Source organism: Littorina saxatilis, linkage group LG8 (assembly GCF_037325665.1).
Source record: "Littorina saxatilis isolate snail1 linkage group LG8, US_GU_Lsax_2.0, whole genome shotgun sequence".
Taxonomy (NCBI): domain Eukaryota; kingdom Metazoa; phylum Mollusca; class Gastropoda; order Littorinimorpha; family Littorinidae; genus Littorina; species Littorina saxatilis.
In genome coordinates, this window is record NC_090252.1 from 59,749,349 (window position 1) to 59,771,358 (window position 22,010).

Here is a 22,010-nt window from a genome sequence, read left to right on the forward strand (position 1 = left end):
CCAAGCAAAAGCGGGACTCATCTGTAAACAACACCTGAGCCCACTGCTGACGTTGCCACCTCACATGTTGAGTGCACCAGGCTCGGCGAGCTGCTCGGTGATTAACAGTCAGGGTTGTTCCTCAGACTGGACGCCTTGCACACAAGCCAAAGTTGTATAAGCGGTTTCGGATCGTCTGACCACTAACAACAGTGTTGGTGGTAGCTTGTAGGCGTTGCCTAATGTTGTTTGCCGTAGCCATTCTTTGTTGCATGGCCTGCCTCTGAATGAAGCGATCCTCTCTTTGTGTGGTGACTCTGGGCCGACCAGAACGTTGTCGCTCTTGCACTCTTCCAGTTGTGTGGAATATTTGTTTTAGTCTGATGATGACAAAGGGAGCCACTGCAAGCCTCTGGGCCACTTGCCTGGCAGGAACACCGTCTTGTAGCCATCCTATTGCCCTTCCTCTATCCAAATCGCTCAGTTTTCTTCCTGGGGGCATGTTGCTACTGTGCATAATTTTGTCAGCGTGTCAACCTTTAAACACAAGCTGGTGAGCGATGTTCATAGCCAGGACCCTGTTGTAGCTCGTGCATCACAACCTTTTTCCCTGGCATGCGTTCCACAAATTTCATAGGGCTATAAAAAACACCCTTTTTCTTCCAAAATGCAGAAGCTTTTGAGAAGTCCCACAAAGGGAAATAACTCTGCCTGCCAAACAAAATTCTAGGTCAAGACTCATTGTTCATTTGTTAATTCAAACACATTAATCTTTTTATTATTATGTCGATGTTTAATTATTTGGCAATTTTTTTTTATAATTAGATCCTTTTTTTCAACCAATCCTTAACTTTTTTTGAAGAGTGTATAGTATTGTAGAAGCAATTTAGGAGCTGAATGTTGTCATACTGGTGGTTCTCATCATTCTGGCTATTACTACCTTCACCCTCACGGGCATCCTTTGTCGACGTGCGTATATAGCAGATGTCTAGTAAACTCCTATCAGTAATAACTCAGTATGTTCCTCAATGCAACATCACGTCTACCATGTCCCACTATGCGTTGGACACTGTGGACGTGTCAGCGGACTATGTACAAGCTCGTGTGCCATTATTGGGAATCTAATGTTCATTTATCTAATTACTTATTGATTAAATAATGTATTTGATTTGTTTTATTTTCTTCTTCTTTCAGAAACAGTTATTACCAAGCCTTACATTTAAGGATAGTTTTTTTTATTGCTAATTTCCTAAACCTTCAATAATGTTATCTGCTAGAACAAACATTTAGGAAAGACTTTTGTACTTAAGACATTATCTTAGACATCCCAAATCTCACTGATATGATTTTGTTCCTTTATCAGTACACCGACAAAGCCGAACAGAGAGTCCGCAAGTGTAAGTATATATAAATTATCTCCCATCTGCCAGAAGTGGTTTGGGCGTTTCACTCATGAAAAAACACGATGTTTTGTTTTTGTCTTTCCATTTTTTCTACAGTGATTGGGCTGAGATGTAAACTCGCGATGCAAGTAAGATCAGAAAAAAACGAAAAACGTTCATTATTACACAAAGTTAAAAGTAAGTAAACAAAATAAAATAAAATAAAGCCGCCGTGTAAGCGTTATTAATCGTACCCCAGTGCGTCAGGGATCACTTGATACGCGCAGTGCGTCATGGATCACTTGATACGCGCAGTGCGTCATGGATCACTTGATACGCGCAGTGCGTCATGGATCACTTGATACGCGCAGTGCGTCATGGATCACTTGATACGCGCAGTGCGTCATGGATCACTTGATACGCGCAGTGCGTCAGGGATCACTTGATACGCACAGGCATGCAGGTGGAGTTGCGCACACTGTTGATTTTAAAATGTGCAAAAAATGTTGACTGAATGTTTTCTGATAGACTTGGAATCGAGACGAGGGTGACGGTGCATGTGTGTGCGTGCGTTCAGAGCCATTTCCAGAAAACTACCAGACAAATCTTCATAAATCTTGACATCTAATTTCTTCCAGATGAGATCCCTAAACTTCACTAGCTTGTGGGCTTATTATTTATTATAACTTAAATCAGTTTTGTTCGTAAGAGTTCGTAAACCAAGTGCCATTGGTTATATTCTAATTATGATTATTTATATAACATAGGGATGATGTGGAAACGGCTGATTATTTGGAACCTGTGCCTGCTCCTGCATCTCGTAATGCAGGTAAATAACACTCATCACTTGTTGTTACATTTTTTGGGAAAATATGACAAAATAAAGACTAATGAAGAGATGATCAAATGGGGGAAAAAAGAGAGAGTGAGATAGAAAGAGAGAGAGAGAGAGAGAAACAGAAAGAAAAGAGAGAGAGAGAGAGGGAACGAGAGGGAGAGAGAGAGAGAGAGAGAGAGAGAGAGAGAGAGAGAGAGAGAGAGAGAGAGAGAGAGAGAGAACTAAACCAAAACAGAAATCTTAAGTTGAAGCATTTAAAGAACATGCTGGTTGTCTCCTTCTTTGCAGTGTTATCATTTCTTGTGGAAGTGAATGCAAAACAATAACAAAGTAATCTTTTAACATGACACAAAACACTTTTCCTTGCCACCAACCACGTTAATTCAAGGGCAATAACCACAAGCTGTAAGATTATCACGTTATGTCGTGTGATTCATGTGTTTCATTTATTTCCATGTATAATCACAGGTATTTATTGAAATGAAACTTTTATCTTTGACTTCTCTTTGTTAAAGGACGCGCACAAGAAACTCCGGCAAGTTCTCAGAAGTAAGCATAATTTGTACTTTTGTTAATTTTACCCACATAATTATATCCTATATTCGTCATCATGTTATGAAGAAGTATGTTTTTACATTGAAGTACAAATAAGTAAACAAGAATGGTAGACTTTGAAAACTTGTTTTATTTGTCAAAGTTAGTAGAGTCATTGCAAGTCATGCACAATTTTTGTGTTAACTTTTAAAGGTGTGTGTGTGTGTGTGTGTGTGTGTGTGTGTGTGTGTGTGTGTGTGTGTGTGTGTGTGTGTGTGTGTGTGTGTGTGTGTGTGTGTGTGTGTGTGTGAGTGAGTGTGTGTGGGTATGTGTGTGTGTGTGTGTGTGTGTGTGTGTGTGTGTGTGTGTGTGTGTGTTGGCGGTGGCTATTAATTGCAGATTTGTAATAAAACTCAATGAATATATCTCGTTGCGTGACTGATGTGTTATTATGTTTCAATACCTTTAAGGCACAACATTGCGTCACTTTTTTTTAACAGTTTCTTTGGAAGTATCCAAAAACAGTACGACGTTTTTGCGTGTTTTGGCTTGATAGCTTTGACATTTCTGAATTAATGCAGCTATCCAACTTGTTACGAAGAGTGTTTTATTGATGATTTCAACGATGCAAAAGTAAGCAACACAAATAAAGAACAGTATACTAAAATTCTTTTTTCATTCTGTGCAGCGCCGCTTTAGAATCAGACGACTATGAAGACGCAGAGGCTGTTCCTGGGGTTGCCGCCCCAGGTAAGTTTCAATTGCACGACTTGAAAATTATGTTTGTTTGTTCGTTCATGGGCTGAAACTCCCACGGCTTTTACGTGTATGACCGTTTTTACCCCGCCATTTAGGCAGCCATACGCCGCTTTCGGAGGAAGCATGCTGGGTATTTTCGTGTTTCTATAACACACCGAACTCTGACATGGATTACAGGATCTTTTTCGTGCGCACTTGGTCTTGTGCTTGCGTGTACACACGGGGGTGTTCGGACACCGAGGAGAGTCTGCACACAAAGTTGACTCTGAGAAATAAATATCTCGCCGAACGTGGGGACGAACTCACGCTGACAGCGGCCAACTGGATACAAATCCAGCGCGCTACCGACTGAGCTACATCCCCGCCCTGAAAATTATGTAACTTAACACAAAAAGTAGGACATCACAGACCTTTAAATAGGAAAGCATATAACGGACACCAGTTAGGGTACGTGTGAAACTTTGATAGTTTAAAGGCAGGCCAATTTTTGTGTAAGTTAAATGACCCCAACAGGCTATTTTTGGTGTCGAAAACGCGTTTATTTGCGTTTTGGCGTGACTTAGGTTAACTAGACATAATGCATGCCGTAGGAAATTGTTTTCTCACCTTCCCTCACAGGGTTTAGTTTATTTCGGAATCGTTTAGGCCATAATCCGACGAATTTCGTGGCTGAAGCGAAGCGTTTTCGCGTTCCGATCTGGCAGCCATTGTATCTCAAACTTCCGCGAGAGTACGGAAGTGGTGAATTCTGGGTAAAATTTTTGATGACGTCAGAAGGGGTATTCATAGAAGCAACTTTAGCTGCTGAACCTTACAGTTTTGAGCCTGGGAGTTAAAATCAAGGGTCTGCGCGCCCCGTGATTTGTAATCATTTTTTTTACAAATCACGTTAATGTTCCCGATATCTTCTTGTCATCCCAATAGTCAAGGCACAAAAACAAAATCCCTTGAGTTTTGGGGTAGCGCTACTCCGTTGATTTTTTTTTCTTTCTCCATATCATTACTAGATTGTCCCGTAGCTGGAAAATTCGGAGCACTTCCTCCCAGTGGAAAGCTAGCAGCAACAGAGTCGCGCTACCCGAAAGTCAGTGAATCTATTAGATTTTTTTTCTCCATTTCTTTATTGTCCCATCACATTCCACAACTTGGACACATACCAAAACTTGGACACATGACGATATTACCACGTCTTTGACACATACCACAACTTGGTCACATACCACAACTTGGACACATACCACATCTTGGACACATACCACAACTTGGACACAGACCACATCTTATACGCATACCACAACTTGGACACATACCATAACTTGGACACATTACAATAGCTTGGACACATACCACAACTTGGACACATACCACATCTTGGACACATACCACAACTTGGACACATACCACTACTTAAACACATACCACAACTTGGACACATTCCACATCTTGGACACATACCACATCTTGGACACATACCATATCTTGAACACATAATTACCACAACTTGGACACATGCCACAACTTGGACACATACCACATTAAGGACACATACCATAACTTGGGCACATTACCACATCTTGGACACATACCACAACTTGACACACACCACATCTTGGACACATACCACAACTTGGACACATACCACATCTTGGACACATTCCACATCTTGGACACATACCACATCTTGAACACATTCCACATCTTGGACACATACCACAACATAGACACATACCACAACTTGGACACATACCACAACTTGGACACATACCACATCTTGGACACATACCACAACTTAGACACAGACCACATCTTATACACATACCACAACTTGGACACATTCCACAACTTGGAAATTTCCACAACTTGGACCACAAACGCGACTCTGTTGCTGCTAACTTTTCACTGGGAGGAAGCGATCCGAATTCGCCAGCGATGAAGGAAAATAACGAAATGGAAAAAGAAAGAAAAACAAATCTAATGGATCCCTTGACTTTGGGGTAGCGCGACTCTGTTGCTGCTAGCTTTCCACTGGGAGGAAGCGATCCGAATTTCCCAGCGATGGGACAATAGGCTGATTTTTTTTTTTTTTTTTTTTTTTTTTTTTTTACAAATCGACGTAATTTGTACAATAGTTTTACATTTTTACAAACCACGGGTTAACAGCTCAGTTGGAGGTTTAATTGGTGCCAGTGTGTAGACATACAGGCTGGGGGAGTGGCTTAGGAGTGAGCAGATAGCTGTATCGTTATCAGCGTCTGTTACTGGAGATCGTTCTTACAGCGGCGTCCGAGTTGAGACGGTAGTGTCCCACCCATTTGGGTTGATAATCGGGGAGGGGTTCACTAGTCCGAGGGTTCACTAGTCCGAGGGTCCACTAGTCCGAGGGTTCACTAGTCCGAGGGTTCACTAGTCCGAGGGTTCACTAGTCCGAGGGTCCACTAGTCCGAGGGTTCACTAGTCCGAGGGTTCACTATAGACGCTTGAACAAAGGATATTCAATTTGATTTGTTTTTATTTTGTGTGTGTATGTGTGCGTGGATGTGCGTGTGCGTGCGTGCGTGTGTTTTTCACTACTGTGGGAACCAAATCGAAGAATATTCTCATAAAAACACTGAGTTGTTTTCATTCAAAAAGATAATGTGGTGTTTTATATTTGACTGAAGAAATCTCAGACTATTTCCCCCAAGAAACTTAGTTATTTATATTTTGACTGAAGAAAGGATATTAAATTTATCAGGATACCGCCCCGACTGGACAATTACGTGATCGAACTGCCTACAGTTTTTAGTCATATTATATAGCACCTCGGGTTTCCTTTTGCCCGTGAGGGTCAATTAGTTATCCCACCGACCTGAATTATGGAGAGGATCGAGCCTGGGTTGTACTACAGCCTCACACATAATTTCATTGAAATCGGTTCTCAAACATCGGATATCTATTTGCGGACAGACAGACAGACACACACACACACACACACACACACACACACACACACAGAGGTGGTTATAAGGGTACCTTGGCATTTGTGTGCAGAATTTGTGTGTAAAAGTCGCACACAACTACCTAAGGTCGGACCCAAACTTCTACAAAGTCACACACAAACACCAATAGTTAGTACATTGGGCAAGAGTTCACACCCAAATGCCAACGGTTCCCACCCAAACTACTAACAATTATACAAGGGCAGGTAACTCGTGTTTTCTTACTGTCAGTAGCAAGACATACTATATCATGAGTTATCTCTCTTGGAAATTATAATGAATTTATTCAAGTACACTGCTTAGTCCATAATGACCGTTTTTAAACTGCCACAACTTTTTTATTTTTCATCGGAACAAGATTGTTCTTATATCAAATTATTCAGAAGAGTATGTAGATTACATCTATGCAATTTAAATACAATAACTACAATATTTAAAGAGAATTATACTTAAAAGGGACTGAAAATTAGTTCAGCATTTTGGGCAGCCCTCTCAGCAAAGGCAAACTCGCAACTTTGGAGTGCACCAGACCCAACCTAGTAAACATTAATTTTTTTGAGAATATTTTTGAGGGGGGAGCAGACTGGAGAACCCGGAGTAAAGCCCCGAAATGTGGCCTGAGTCGAAACAGAAGTTGTATTATTATCTCTCTTTCTTTCCCTTAGTGGGGACAAGAAGCGAAGTCTGTTAGCGCATTGCGCTGGTTCGAATCCCGGATTGGGGAGGCAATATTGGTTGCTCCATAACAGAAAACGGGTCCCTGGTGTCAATAAATTGTGACCAGCCGCCCCAAATACGCTCAGATTCGAGTGGGCGCTCCAAATTGTTCATTTCCCTCTCTGTATCTCTCTTTGTGTATCTGTTTGAATGAAAATGAAATTTGGCTATTTATACCGGCCGCGCTTTATCTTATCATACCAAAGCAATTACCTCAAAGCGCCATGGTCTACAACCAAATACCTAATTTGATATAAGAACAATATTGTTCCTATGCAAAATAAAGAAGTTGTGGCAGTTTAAATACGGTCATAATGGACTAAGCAGTGTACGGCGACCTTCTTGGCGCAGTGGTAGCGCCTTGGACTTGTATTCATACGGTTGCATGTTCGAACCCTGGTCGCCGCAAATTAATTTGGCCACGTGCTCTACCATCTTACATTGTTTAGTATGTATGATAGTTATTTGAGAGCTTAGAGTTAGAAAAAGTCCCCTAAGATCCTATAATTAGAGCTGGGGTTTATAGTCTCTTTAATAAATTCATTATAATTTCCAAGAGAGATAACTCAGGATATAGTATGTCTTACCTGCCCTTGTATAATTGTTAGTAGTTTGGGTGCGACCTGATAGGTATTTGTGTGTGAACTCTTGCCCAGTGTCCTAACTATTGGTGTTTGTGTGTGACTTTGTAGTAGTATGGGACCGACCTCAGGTAGGTGTGTCCTAACTATTGGTGTTTGTGTGTGACTTTGTAATAGTTTGGGTCTGACTTTAGGTAGTTGTGTCCTAACTATTGGTGTTTGTGTGTGACTTTGTAGTAGTTTGGGTCCGACCTTAGGTAGTTGTGTCCTAACTATTGGTGTTTGTGTGTGACTTTGTAGTAGTTTGGGTCCGACCTTAGGTAGTTGTGTGGGATTTTTACACATTCTATATTTATTACTCATTAGGTCACGATCAGGTCACTAACATTCGTGTGATTTTGGTCATGATGTGACCCAAAGTGGTTGGCGGGACCCCAAAAAACAATAAATTTGATTTGACTAACATTCGCAGCTTTGGTCAGGTTAAAAAGAGACCTGCCTGCGCCAGTGTGTTGCATAACCCACTGTGGACCGAAGTCAAGGACTGGGTGGCCGAGTGGTAACGCACTTGCGCTCGGAAGCGAGAGGTTGCGAGTTCGACCCTGGGTCAGGGCGTTAACAATTTTCTCCCCCCTTTCCTAACCTAGGTGGTGGGTTCAAGTGCTAGTCTTTCGGGTGAGACGAAAAACCGAGTTCCCTTCGTGTACACTACATTGGGGTGTGCACGTTAAAGATCCCACGATTGACAAAAGGGTCTTTCCTGGCAAAATTGTATAGGCATAGATAAAAATGTCCACCAAAATACCCGTGTGACTTGGAATAATAGGCCGTGAAAAGTAGGATATGCGCCGAAATGGCTGCGATCTGCTAGCCGATGTGAATGCGTGATGTATTGTGTAAAAAAAATTCCATCTCACACGGCATAAATAAATCCCTGCGCCTTGAATATGTGCGCGATATAAATTGCATAAACAATTTTTTTTTTTAAATATAAAAAAAATCCCTGCGCTTAGAACTGGACCCACGGAATACGCGCGATATTACCCAATATTGACGGACTGTGTGATGATATCTTCTGCTATGGTCTGTTTTGACAGTGATATCAAAATCGAGACCGGAGGTCGAAGATATCATCACACAGTCTGTCAATGTTAGATATATTGCTAATTCTTTGGACATTTTGTATTTACTTGCCTAGGGCGGGGATATAGCTCAGTTGGTAGCGCGCTGGATTTGTATTCAGTTGGCCGCTGTCAGCGTGAGTTCGATCCCAGGTTCGGCGGAAATTTATTTCAGAGTCAACTTTGTGTGCAGACTCTCTTCGGTGTCCGAACCCTCCCCCCGTGTACACTACATTGGGTGTGCACGTTAAAGATCCCACGATTGACAAAAGGGTCTTTCCTGGCAAAATTGCTTAGGCACAGTTAATAATTGTCTACCTATACCCGTGTGACTTGGAATAATAGGCCGTGAAAGGTAAATATGCGCCGAAATGGCTGCAATTACTGGCCGTATAAAATTTCATCTCACACGGCATCACTGCAGAGCGCCTAGAACTGTACCCACGGAATATGCGCGATATAAGCGTCATTGATTGATTGATTGATTAAAGAAATTACAAAAGTATTTGTCTCAGTTTTGGCTGTTCCATATCCCTCCCTCTGATTATTATTTCTTTTTGTTCTCTCTTTTCTTGTACTTTGATTGATTGATTGATTGACTTTTCAGTATTTCAAAATGGCTTTTCTTTCAAAAAGTCTTTAGTCACTTGATCAACTAAATTCTGGGATCATTACATTTTCATATATACACAAAGAAAAAAGCCAAGCACCCCCCGAATGAATTTGTGATAATAATTGAGTCAAATTTGTTTTACCATTTTTTTTCTTCGTAATGACATACATGGGTTTCCATAATCACACCGGTGACACTGTGACGGTTCCCCTACGCTTTGTGTTCGGTGCCCTGACCCTTTGTGTTCGGTTCCCACTCGGTTCCCACACGCCAAAATTCGCGGACAAAACATCCATTTATGGTAGTATTACGCAATGTTGCTCTCTGAGAATGGTCTTGTTAGATCTGTGAGTGTTTACACTACATGCCTAGGTGCTGTTGGATTGAAGGTTTTTGATATTTTAGCCGTTATTAGGTAGAATGCCTTCCACTTTACTGCAAAACTGCATAATTCGTAGCATCGGCAAGAAATATCCTACCAAAAAATGCCTGCTTGGAACTGTCGTTGGTCCAGCAAAAAGTTCAACATGTCTGTAGCAGACAGCCCAAGTTTCAAGATTGTAGGGCCATCCAAACAGCCGTAATAATAAAAACAACAAAAGTAGTCAGTGAAATTGGCTGTGTTCGGTCCCCCCACACTTTTGTGACGTAGGCGTGACGGTTCCCATAATTCATTGTGTCGGTCCCCACTTTCTGTGTCGGACCCCACTTTCGACCTAATTTCTCTGTGACGGACCCCACAACCAGCCTATTTTGTGTCGGTCCCCACACCTTCTTGGATTTATGACTTGCCGGTTACTTGTATCATTGTATTCATTGAATCCAATTGTCTCGGAGTTATTTTTCAGCAAAAACCGGCAAGGCAGCACCTTTTGTGATACCAAGTAAGTCAGATGACATCAGTATGTGTGTGTGTGTGTGTGTGTGTGTGTGTGTGTGTGTGTGTATGTGTGAGAGAGAGAGAGAGAGAGAGAGAGAGAGAGAGAGAGAGAGAGAGAGAGAGAGTGAGAGAGAGAGAGAGAGAGAGAGAGTGATTGACACCTTTCCAGATCACTCCGGTTATGCGACACTACCGCGAGCGTCACTACCGCGTGTCACACTACGGTGAGTACGACACTACCGCGTGTAACACTACCGCGTGTCACACTACCGCGAGTATAACACTGCCGCGTGTCACACTACCGCGCGTACCACAACCGCGAGTACCATAACCGTAGAGAGAACGCATGCAAACTTACTTCTTGTGAGTTTGTGTTCTAACGGCTTTGATTGGAAGCAACCCATTCTATATGTATTCTGATAGTGTGTTCTGATCGTTTTGAGTTCTTGGTTAGCATGACAAACATTGAATTAGTGTTCAGAGAACAGACCAGGCCTTTTTGTTTTATATTTCAAGGAAACATTTCAACCTTTGCCTTCAGCCATGGAAGTCATAAAATGACACGCGGTAATGTTATACTCGCGGTAGTGTGACACGCGGTAGTGTTATACTCGCGGTAGTGTCGTACTCGCGGTAATGTCGTACTCGCGGTAATGTCGTACTCGCGGTAAGTTCTGTTTCCGTACCCGCGACAGCGGCAGCGACAAAAGAAAACGCGCGCAAACGCGTGACGTGTTTCCGTACTTGCGTTTTAAACATGCGGTAAAATCTGTAAACTCCCGCGTTGCCGCGCGACAACGCGAAAAAATCGCTCCAGGACCCTTTCAAAAAACTCGCGTCGCTTGCCGCTTGTCGCGCCGCTAACGCGTCGCGCGTGTGGAAACACTCCTGGTCATTTTCTATGTGCTTGATTTTCGTCGCACCGCTGGAAAAACGCTGTCGCGGGTACGGAAACACAACTTTAGTGTGAGACGCGGTAGTGGTACTCGCGGTAGTGACGCTCGCGGTAGTGACCAGCACCCGATCACTCCACATAAACGCTGGTTCTGGTTGCATTGTGCCGCTGACATACAGCTAATAGGATTTTTACACCCCCGGTATAGGGGTGTGTATAGGTTTCACTCGATGTGTTTGTGTTCGCAAGTAGATCTCAAGAATGAACGGACCGATCGTCACCAAACTTGGTGAACAGGTTCTATACATTCCTGAGACGGTCCTTACAAAAATTGGGACCAGTCAAACACACGGTTAGGGAGTTATTGGTGGATTAAAATTATACAAGGCCTGGTATAGACGGACACTCCCGTTGGTCAAAGGGAAATAACCATTCTCACTGCCACCAACTGAGAAGGTTATTTCCCTTTGACGGGGGTGTAGTTCCTATCGGAGGAATTTCTTGTTTTAATCCTTCTGTGGTATTGCTGATGATGCTGAACATGTATTTTACTAGTTTACCAATATGTATCTTTGACCCTGATAGCCTACGAAAACGGAGCAATCATGGCCCAACATTGGCCCAATGCTGAATTTATTGGCGCGGTGTTGAGCCTTAGTCGGGCCGTTGTCGTAGGCTGTCAGGGTTTATGTAGCCTTGTTCCATTGTATTCTGACTGTCATAAAGTAATTAATTTTAAGAGAAAGCAGTCATGAACACAAGGAGCTGGGAAAAGTTGCCTCTTACAACAAGCGTGGATAAAGACACATACTTGACACAGGCAAGTACTCTTTTTTTTTTCAATCACCACTAGAAGTCCCTGGGCAGCATTTTGCTCTGAAAACTGAATCTCACATACGACAGGTGGATCTTTTATTTTAAAAATGTGCCAAATTGCATATCTCCAAGGCCGTAAGACTAAGAGTAGATATTGGGAAGGCCAGTTCAAGAAGGTGTGGGTGGATCAACACATAATTTGCTGGTATACTGGGAACCGTCCCAGAGATAAATAATGTTATATATTATTTGTGGCATAAACTAATAAAGTTAGTCTCTCTCTCTCTCTCTCTCTCTCTCTCTCTCTCTCTCTCTCTCTCTCTCTCTCTCTCTCTCTCACACACACACACACACACACACACATACTGATGTCATCTGACTTACTTGGTATCACAAAAGGTGCTGCCTTGCCGGTTTTTGCTGAAAAATAACTCCGAGACAATTAGATTCAATGAATACAATGATACAAGTAACCGGCAAGTCATAAATCCAAGAAGGTGTGGGGACCGACACACAATAGGCTGGTTGTGGGGTCCGTCACAGAGAAATTAGGTCGAAAGTGGGGTCCGACACAGAAAGTGGGGACCGACACAATGAATTATGGGAACCGTCACGCCTACGTCACAAAAGTGTGGGGGGACCGAACACAGCCAATTTCACTGACTACTTTTGTTGTTTTTATTATTACGGCTGTTTGGATGGCCCTACAATCTTGAAACTTGGGCTGTCTGCTACAGACATGTTGAACTTTTTGCTGGACCAACGACAGTTCCAAGCAGGCATTTTTTGGTAGGATATTTCTTGCCGATGCTACGAATTATGCAGTTTTGCAGTAAAGTGGAAGGCATTCTACCTAATAACGGCTAAAATATCAAAAACCTTCAATCCAACAGCACCTAGGCATGTAGTGTAAACACTCACAGATCTAACAAGACCATTCTCAGAGAGCAACATTGCGTAATACTACCATAAATGGATGTTTTGTCCGCGAATTTTGGCGTGTGGGAACCGAGTGGGAACCGAACACAAAGGGTCAGGGCACCGAACACAAAGCGTAGGGGAACCGTCACAGTGTCACCGGTGTGATAATAAGGTTGGGAAGTTCACGCGTCAAGATTGTGTCGCCACTGCCTGTGAGAAGCACGTGCAGCATGCAACCCGTGAATGTTAAAAAAGGCAGTATGCTCACGCTGCAAATTTCTGTATTTAACACTGGGCGACGACAATTTGCAAACATTCTCTGTGAACATGGCGAGAAGACGATTATCAGAGGCGATCCGATGGCAGATTATAGGAATGCATGCTACAGGAGCATCCTTCAAAGCGATTGGTCGTCAACTTGGCTACCACTACACAGTCATCAGCCGTTTGGTACGCAAACATCGTCAGACTGGTGCTGTGAAGGACCGTCCACAGTCAGGGCGACCCCGTGTGACGTCAGAACGTGAAGACCGAGCTTTTCTCCGAATAATTCGGCGTGAGCCATTTTCAACGAGTACCGTCCTGAAACGAGCATGGCTTCCAAATCGACATCTGTCAACCAGGACCGTACGAAACCGCTTGAAAGCTGCAGGAATGGCAGCCCGAAGAGTCATTAAGCGTCCCCGACTGACAGAAGACCACAAGAGAAGACGCTTGGCATGGTGTCTGGCACGGCAAAGATGGAACCTGAGAACGTGGAGGAGGATCCACTGGTCGGACGAAAGCAGATTCCTTCTCCATGTCACTGACGGCCGACTGAGGGTATGGAGGCACAGGAACACGGCCTATACACCCAGGAACATCAGACAAACTGTTCCATTCGGTGGCGGGTCAGTCATGGTTTGGGGTTGCATTTCCCATGACTGCAAGCTAGACCTTGTCACCGTACGTGGCAACCTCACGGGTGATCAGTATATGCGACATGTCCTGGAACCTGTTGTCGTTACTCATTTTGACAACCACCCACTTGCCACAAGACCCGTGTACATGGATGATAACGCCAGGCCTCATCGATCCAGGGCAGTAGTGGACTACCTCCAGAACAACGCTGTAACAACACTCCCATGGCCGGCAATGAGTCCAGATCTTAATCCGCTGGAGCATGTTTGGGACATCCTGGGGCGTCGTATACAAGCTCTGCAGCCTCCTGTGCAGACATTACGTGAATTGGAGGCAGCTTTGCATCGTGAGTGGTTGCAAGTGACCCGTGAACAGATCCGACGTTTGACTGGAGGGATGAGACGCAGGGTTGACGCCGTCATCCGGGCACGCGGGGGTTTCACTCGATATTGAACTTTTGAATCGCGTATGCCATCTGAGCACTCTCAATTACATTTTTTTCATGACACATTTACCTAAACCTGTCTTTTTCAGCTTGCAGCTCCATACTTATCAGGGGTACTGTTTTAGGGTTAAAACGTCACTTTTTGGCAAGGTACCAAATCACGATTAAAACCAATCAAAACTGGAGTTTTCTTGTGTGATGTTATTTCCAAAGAGTTGCTCTTGTCGATAACATTTGTCAAACCGAGCTCCTGAACTTACTGTTTCCATACCAGAACTTTAAAAATCAGTCATTGCGAAATTGAAGGGGGGTGCTTGGCTTTTTTCTTTGTGTATATATTTGTTTGTTTTTAAATTTAGGTGTTTTTGCTTTTGAAGTGGGGAAGCAATAAAGGAAATGTCGTCGATATCACTTTTGCACTGAGCTCAGTTTTGCCCAATTGACCAATGGAAATCCACGTAACATATGAAATAGCAATATCAATCAATCAATCAATCAATGACGCTTATATCGCGCATATTCAGTGGGTACAGTTCTAGGCGCTCTGCAGTAATGCCGTGTGAGATGAAATTTTATACGGCCAGTAATTGCAGCCATTTCGGCGCATATTTACCTTTCACGGCCTATTATTCCAAGTCACACGGGTATAGGTAGACAATTATTAACCGGCTGTGCCTAAGCAAATTTGCCAGGAAATACCCTTTTGTCAATCGTGGGATCTTTAACGTGCACACCCAATGTAGTGTACACGGGGGGTGGGGGGGGGGGGGGTTGGACACCGAAGAGAGTCTGCACACAAAGTTGACTCTGAAATAAATTTCCGCCGAACCTGGGATCGAACTCACGCTAACAGCGGCCAACTGAATACAAATCCAGCGCGCTACCAACTGAGCTATATCCCCGCCCCAATATAGGCCTCATATTGATTGATTGATTGATGTGACCGAGACACGGCGCCGGCAGCGTAGGTCACGATCAGGTCACTAACATTCGTAACCTTGGTTAGGTGAAAAAGAGGCCTGTCTGCACCTTTGTGTTGCATAACCCGCCGTGGACCGAAAAGGTAATGTGACCGACCACCAGCGCCAGCAGTATAGGTCACGATCAGGTCAGGTGGACTGCATCACTGGATGTAATTTATAACTGCTTCTGAAATATGCTCCCAGAAAATAAGGATCAGTACTTTGAAGCTCCATATCTCTGAAACTACAAATAATGAAATTGTTTAACTGGCTATATAATTATGCTCGGAAAGGCCATTCTTCTACTTTTTCTTTTTCTGCGTTCTCCCCGTACCTAGGAGAAAAACGCGTATGTGACCGCTTTTAAGTTCCCACCACATTGGGGGTCACATTCCGTCTTCGGGGAGGATGAGTACTTTGGTACGTGTGTTTGTGTAGCCGGCATTCACCCGTCAATATTTTAATAGCATCATGCTTTAACCCATTTCTTTCTAGGGAGATTTTTTCTGAGGGCTTACAAAAATAAGATATTTTATTATCAGATCAGCTTGTAAAGGAGATACTATTTAAAAAACAAGTCGCGTAAGGCGAAAATACAATATTTAGTCAAGTAGCTGTCGAACTCACAGAATGAAACTGAACGCAACGCAACGCAGCAAGACCGTATACTCGTAGCATCGTCACTCCACCGCCCGTGGCAAAGGCAGTGCACGTGGAATGGACAAGAAGAGCGGGGTATTCGTTGCGCTGAGAAGGATAGCACGCTTTTCTGTACCTCTCTTCGTTTTAACTTTCTGAGCGTGTTTTTAATCCAAACATATCATATCTATATATTTTTGGAATCAGGAACCGACAAGGAATAAGATGAAAGTGTTTTTAAATTGATTTCGGGGAAAAAAATTTGATAATAATTTTTATATATTTAATTTTCAGAGCTTGTTTTTAATCCGAATATAACATATTTATATGTTTTTGGAATCGGCAAGTGATGGAAAATAAGATAAACGTAAATTTGGATCGTTTTATAAATTTTTATTTTTTTTTACAATTTTCAGATTTTTAATGACCAAAGTCATTAATTAATTTTTAAGCCACCAAGCTGAAATGCAATACCGAACCCCGGGCTTCGTCGAAGAGTACTTGACGAAAATTTCAACCAATTTGGTTGAAAAATGAGGGCGTGACAGTGCCGCCTCAACTTTCACGAAAAGCCGGATATGACGTCATCAAAGACATTTATCAAAAAAATGAAAAAAACGTTCGGGGATTTCATACCCAGGAACTCTCATGTCAAATTTCATAAAGATCGGTCCAGTAGTTTAGTCTGAATCGCTCTACACACACACACAGACAGACGCACATACACCATACCCTCGTTTCGATTCCCCCTCGATGTTAAAATATTTAGTCAAAACTTGACTAAATATAAACAAGTCGCGTAAGGCGAAAATACAATATTTAGTCAAGTAGCTGTCGAACTCACAGAATGAAACTGAACGCAACGCAACGCAGCAAGACCGTATACTCGTAGCATCGTCACTCCACCGCCCGTGGCAAAGGCAGTGCACGTGGAATGGACAAGAAGAGCGGGGTATTCGTTGCGCTGAGAAGGATAGCACGCTTTTCTGTACCTCTCTTCGTTTTAACTTTCTGAGCGTGTTTTTAATCCAAACATATCATATCTATATATTTTTGGAATCAGGAACCGACAAGGAATAAGATGAAAGTGTTTTTAAATTGATTTCGGGGAAAAAAATTTGATAATAATTTTTATATATTTAATTTTCAGAGCTTGTTTTTAATCCGAATATAACATATTTATATGTTTTTGGAATCGGCAAGTGATGGAGAATAAGATAAACGTAAATTTGGATCGTTTTATAAATTTTTATTTTTTTTTACAATTTTCAGATTTTTAATGACCAAAGTCATTAATTAATTTTTAAGCCACCAAGCTGAAATGCAATACCGAACCCCGGGCTTCGTCGAAGAGTACTTGACCAAAATTTCAACCAATTTGGTTGAAAAATGAGGGCGTGACAGTGCCGCCTCAACTTTCACGAAAAGCCGGATATGACGTCATCAAAGACATTTATCAAAAAACTGAAAAAAACGTTCGGGGATTTCATACCCAGGAACTCTCATGTCAAATTTCATAAAGATCGGTCCAGTAGTTTAGTCTGAATCGCTCTACACACACACACAGACAGACGCACATACACCATACCCTCGTTTCGATTCCCCCTCGATGTTAAAATATTTAGTCAAAACTTGACTAAATATAAAAACAAGTCGCGTAAGGCGAAAATACAATATTTAGTCAAGTAGCTGTCGAACTCACAGAACGCAATGCCATTTTTCAGCAAGACCGTATACTCGTAGCATCGTCAGTCCACCGCTCATGGCAAAGGCAGTGAAATTGACAAGAAGAGCGGGGTAGTAGTTGCGCCAGAGACTATAGAGTATACAGAGACGCGTCATTCCAGCGTCGCGGACGACGCTGGTATCTGTGGTTGGGAAGAACGTGCCTGTGGAGAATTAGTCTCCAAGCCAAAGCGCGCTGACTCTCCAAGCCAAAACAATTTCAAAGCTGAAAAAAAATGTACAATTTACGCGAAACGATTAAACACAGCTTTCGGGTGTTTTTTTTAATCTAAGATGTACATAAATATACCACTCCGACCATAAGAAAAAGAAAAAAAGACACACACAAAAAAAAAGACCGAGAGGAGCCGAGTCAATCCGAGACCAACCGAGAGGACGTGTTTCGCGCCGTTTCGACGTCGTTTGTTCAGATGCGGCCGGTTGGATCAGTTGCGGTCATACAGGGGCGCCTTGCACAAGAAAAGATCTTCAACAATCCCGATCATCATCATGGTACAATAATGTTTTGTGCGCCCCCATGTATGTGTTCTGTGCTAATAATGCACGGTTGTGAAATGTCCGTACACATTTTGTGGCACTATGTAATTGTTAGTGCATCCTCCTGCGGATGCTTCGTGCTAAAAATGCACTTCCATTAAAATATTGTACGCTCATGTCAGTAATATATTTTCAATTGTTTCTCTGTCAATTTCAAGTGTTTGTTTCCAATTACTTCAGTATCTCCCTGTTGCAATTCCAGGTGATTCATTATGCATGTGCCAATTTGAGGTGTTTAATTCTGATTCCTGTATTTACAGTGTAAAATTAAAACTATTGTTTTCAAACATTCCTATGACACCTGGTATAAATGGTTCTGTGGTTTTGTTTTTAATTTGTATTTTGTTTTTCTGCAATAAATATTTGAAATGGATCTGAGGCCGACTTACTACTTTTAGCACTCTTTTTCACCACATTCCCACGTGCAGATATTGCAATATCAACTCTTCCTTTCTACCTGTTTCAAACAAGCTCTATTTTTTAATTAAAAAGTTTTTACTAAATGTCTTAACATAGAGGGGGGAATCGAGACGAGGGTCTTGGTGTATGTGCGTGTGTGTGTGTGTGTGTGTGTGTGTGTGTGTGTGTGTGTGTGTGTGTGTGTGTGTGTCTGTGTGTGTGTGTGTAGAACGATTCAGACTAAACTACTGGACCGATCTTTATGAAATTTGACATGAGACTTCCTGGGAATGATATTCCAGGACGTTGTTTTTTTGTTTGTTTTTTATAAACGTTTTTTATGACGTCATATCCGGCTTTTTTGTACAAGTTGAAGCTTCACTGTCACACCCTCATTTTTCAATCAAATTGATTGAAATTTTGGCCAAGCAATCTTCGACGAAGGCCGGACTTCCGTATTGCATTTCAGTTTGGTGGCTTAAAAATTAATTAATGACTTTGGTCATTAAAAATCTGAAAATTGTAAAAAAATAAATAAATTATAAAACGATCCAAATTTACGTTCATCTTATTCTTCATCCTTTTCTGATTCCAAAAACATATAAATATGTTATATTTGGATTAAAAACAAGCTCTGAAAATTAAAAATATAAAAATTATGATCAAAATTAAATTTCCGAAATCGTTTTAAAAACTATTTCATCTTATTCCTTGTCGGTTCCTGATTCCAAAAACATATAGATATGATATGTTTGGATTAAAAACACGCTCAGAAAGTTTAAAACGAAGAGAGGTACAGTAAAGCGTGTTATGAAGCACAACGCAACCGTTACCGCGCCAAACAGGCTCGTCACTTTCACTGCCTTTTGCACTAGCGGCGGACTACGTTCAGTTTCATTCTGTGAGTTCCACAGCTTGACTAAATGTAGTAATTTCGCCTTACGCGACTTGTTTTTTCTTGTGGCTGTTTGATCAATTCATAGCAAGCAGTGACTGAAATAAACAATTTATATATCCAGCACAACATGCAATTCATTGACTTTTGACCCTAACCTTTTAACACTTCCCAAAATAAATCTTTGGTGGACATTGCATCGACGCTGTTCATTTTGAATGAACATTTTTCTTGTCCTTCTTTGCGCTGCGGTGCGAAAGTGAGACCGGCCGCCAGCGCGCGGGAAAAGAGCCACTCCCTGCCGCACAAGGAAGTTCGCGTATAGTGGCTGCTGTCGGCTGTGTTTATATCACGTTTGTATTAACATACTGTCTGTTCTGTCCGACTGACAGTGCTGCAAAAAGTAACTGAACGAAAAAATATGTTTGTTTGTGAACATCCTTTTTAAATGACCATAAAAACACCGCAGAAAATGGTGTAGATTAAAATTAAATCAAATTTACTTAGGCGGCAATACCCGCTGCATCGCTGTAGTTATGCAAACATGATTCAAGTCAGTGTCTTTTCACGAACTAACTGTCGTTATTTTTGTGTGTTTTAGTCAAATACAAATACACACTGTATACATGGTCACTTAAGCCTGAGAAAATATGTCAGGAATAAATCGTTAACGAAATAGTTCCCGGTCAAATCGGTAACTAAGGCATTTAGTCAACTTGGCGTCGTCCCAGCACCTCTAAAGTGAAATGGGTAGTCAATTGCACGGTGCTAAGAAATTATCATGTAAGGAAAACTGTAAAATACAGCAACTTAAACAACATTATTGTGACCTAGCTGACTTTAATTAAAGAATCTTGATCGATCGATGATTGTCTTATTTCTTATCGGTTGCTTCTTTCTTGTTCAGAAAGCTCTCTCTCTCTCTCTCTCTCTCTCTCTCTCTCTCTCTCTCTCTCTCTCTCTCTCTCTCTCTCTCTCTCTCTCTCAGTCTCTCTTTTTTTCCTAGTCATAGTTATAGTAAAATAGTTTAGTCCCTCTTTAGGGCGAGGGCCAGATGCAAAAAAGCATATCTATGCTTATTCTTGTCACCCTCCAAAAATAAAGATTTGTCATTGTCAGTGTCATTCTCTCTCTCTCTCTCTCTCTCTCTCTCTCTCTCTCTCTCTCTCTCTCTCTCTCTCTCTCTCTCTCTCTCTCTCACTCTCTCTCTCTCTCCCTCTCCCTCTCTCTCTCTCTGAGGTCAGTTACACACGCACACACACACACACACACACACACACACACACACACACACACACACACACACACACACACACACACACACACACACACACACACACACACACACACACATGAATTGAGATGAATTAACGAGGTACGGACCGACTGGATGACACTTTGAACAGCATCGTCACAAGTATTCTAGTTTGAGAAGTTTTCGACTTTTGCGCTTGGACGAAGAATAGAATCAATTGTTTAGTTGTCCTTCAAAACAAAATTAAGCCTGATGTTAATTAAACAACTGCGCAATCACATTGTTGAGCTTGTGTACAGTGTGTGTTTTCTCTGTTCTGGTAGAATACACGCAGTTCGACGCTACACTTTTTACTGATTTTCCGACATTTAACGAGAGAAAAAAACCAAAAAAACAATCCTCACTTGCTCTCTTCCTCGGAAATTTGAACATCCTGAAGCCTTTGGCATGTGAGTTTGAGCAATTGATGGCCAAAGACCATGCCCCGCTGTGTTTTCTTTTTGGTGCGGCCATGGTCAGTTGTGCTGCACGATATCGCTACTGCTGTGGAAAGGGAAAGTAGGTTTTTACATGTTTCCGCGTGGTGGCGCCACAGGGCTTCCTGTTTCAATTTTCAGCGCCGAATGAAGCGTCTCTGTGTACTCTACAGTCTCTGGTTGCGCTAAGAAGGATAGCACGCTTTTCTGTACCTCTCTTTGTTTTAACTTTCTGAGCGTGTTTTTAATCCAAACATATCATATCTATATGTTTTTGGAATCAGGAACCGACAAGGAATAAGATGAAAGTGTTTTTAAATTGATTTCGAAAAAAAAATTTTGATAATAATTTTTATATATTTAATTTTCAGAGCTTGTTTTTAATCCGAATATAACATATTTATATGTTTTTGGAATCAGCAAATGATGGAGAATAAGATAAACGTAAATTTGGATCGTTTTATAAATTTTTATTTTTTTTTACAATTTTCCGATTTTTAATGACCAAAGTCATAAATTAATTTTTAAGCCACCAAGCTGAAATGCAATACCGAACCCCGGGCTTCGTCGAAGATTACTTGACCAAAATTTCAACCAATTTGGTTGAAAAATGAGGGCGTGACAGTGCCGCCTCAACTTTCACGAAAAGCCGGATATGACGTCATCAAAGACATTTATCAAAAAAATGAAAAAAAACGTTCGGGGATTTCATACCCAGGAACTCTCATGTCAAATTTCATAA

General features: G+C 41.9%; 1 protein-coding gene across 1 annotated transcript in view; it reads left to right on the forward strand.

Moving 5' to 3' along the window:
* The first annotated feature begins 1,026 nt into the window (after positions 1 to 1,026).
* The window catches only part of LOC138974761 (uncharacterized), a 55,790-nt gene continuing 34,806 nt past the window's right edge, over positions 1,027 to 22,010 (forward strand). Inside the window, exons 1-4 of the mRNA XM_070347487.1 lie at positions 1,027 to 1,058; positions 2,129 to 2,190; positions 2,715 to 2,748; positions 3,422 to 3,483. Of these exons, the coding sequence (XP_070203588.1) occupies positions 1,027 to 1,058; positions 2,129 to 2,190; positions 2,715 to 2,748; positions 3,422 to 3,483 (190 nt within the window). The remainder of the gene's footprint in view (positions 1,059 to 2,128; positions 2,191 to 2,714; positions 2,749 to 3,421; positions 3,484 to 22,010) is intronic.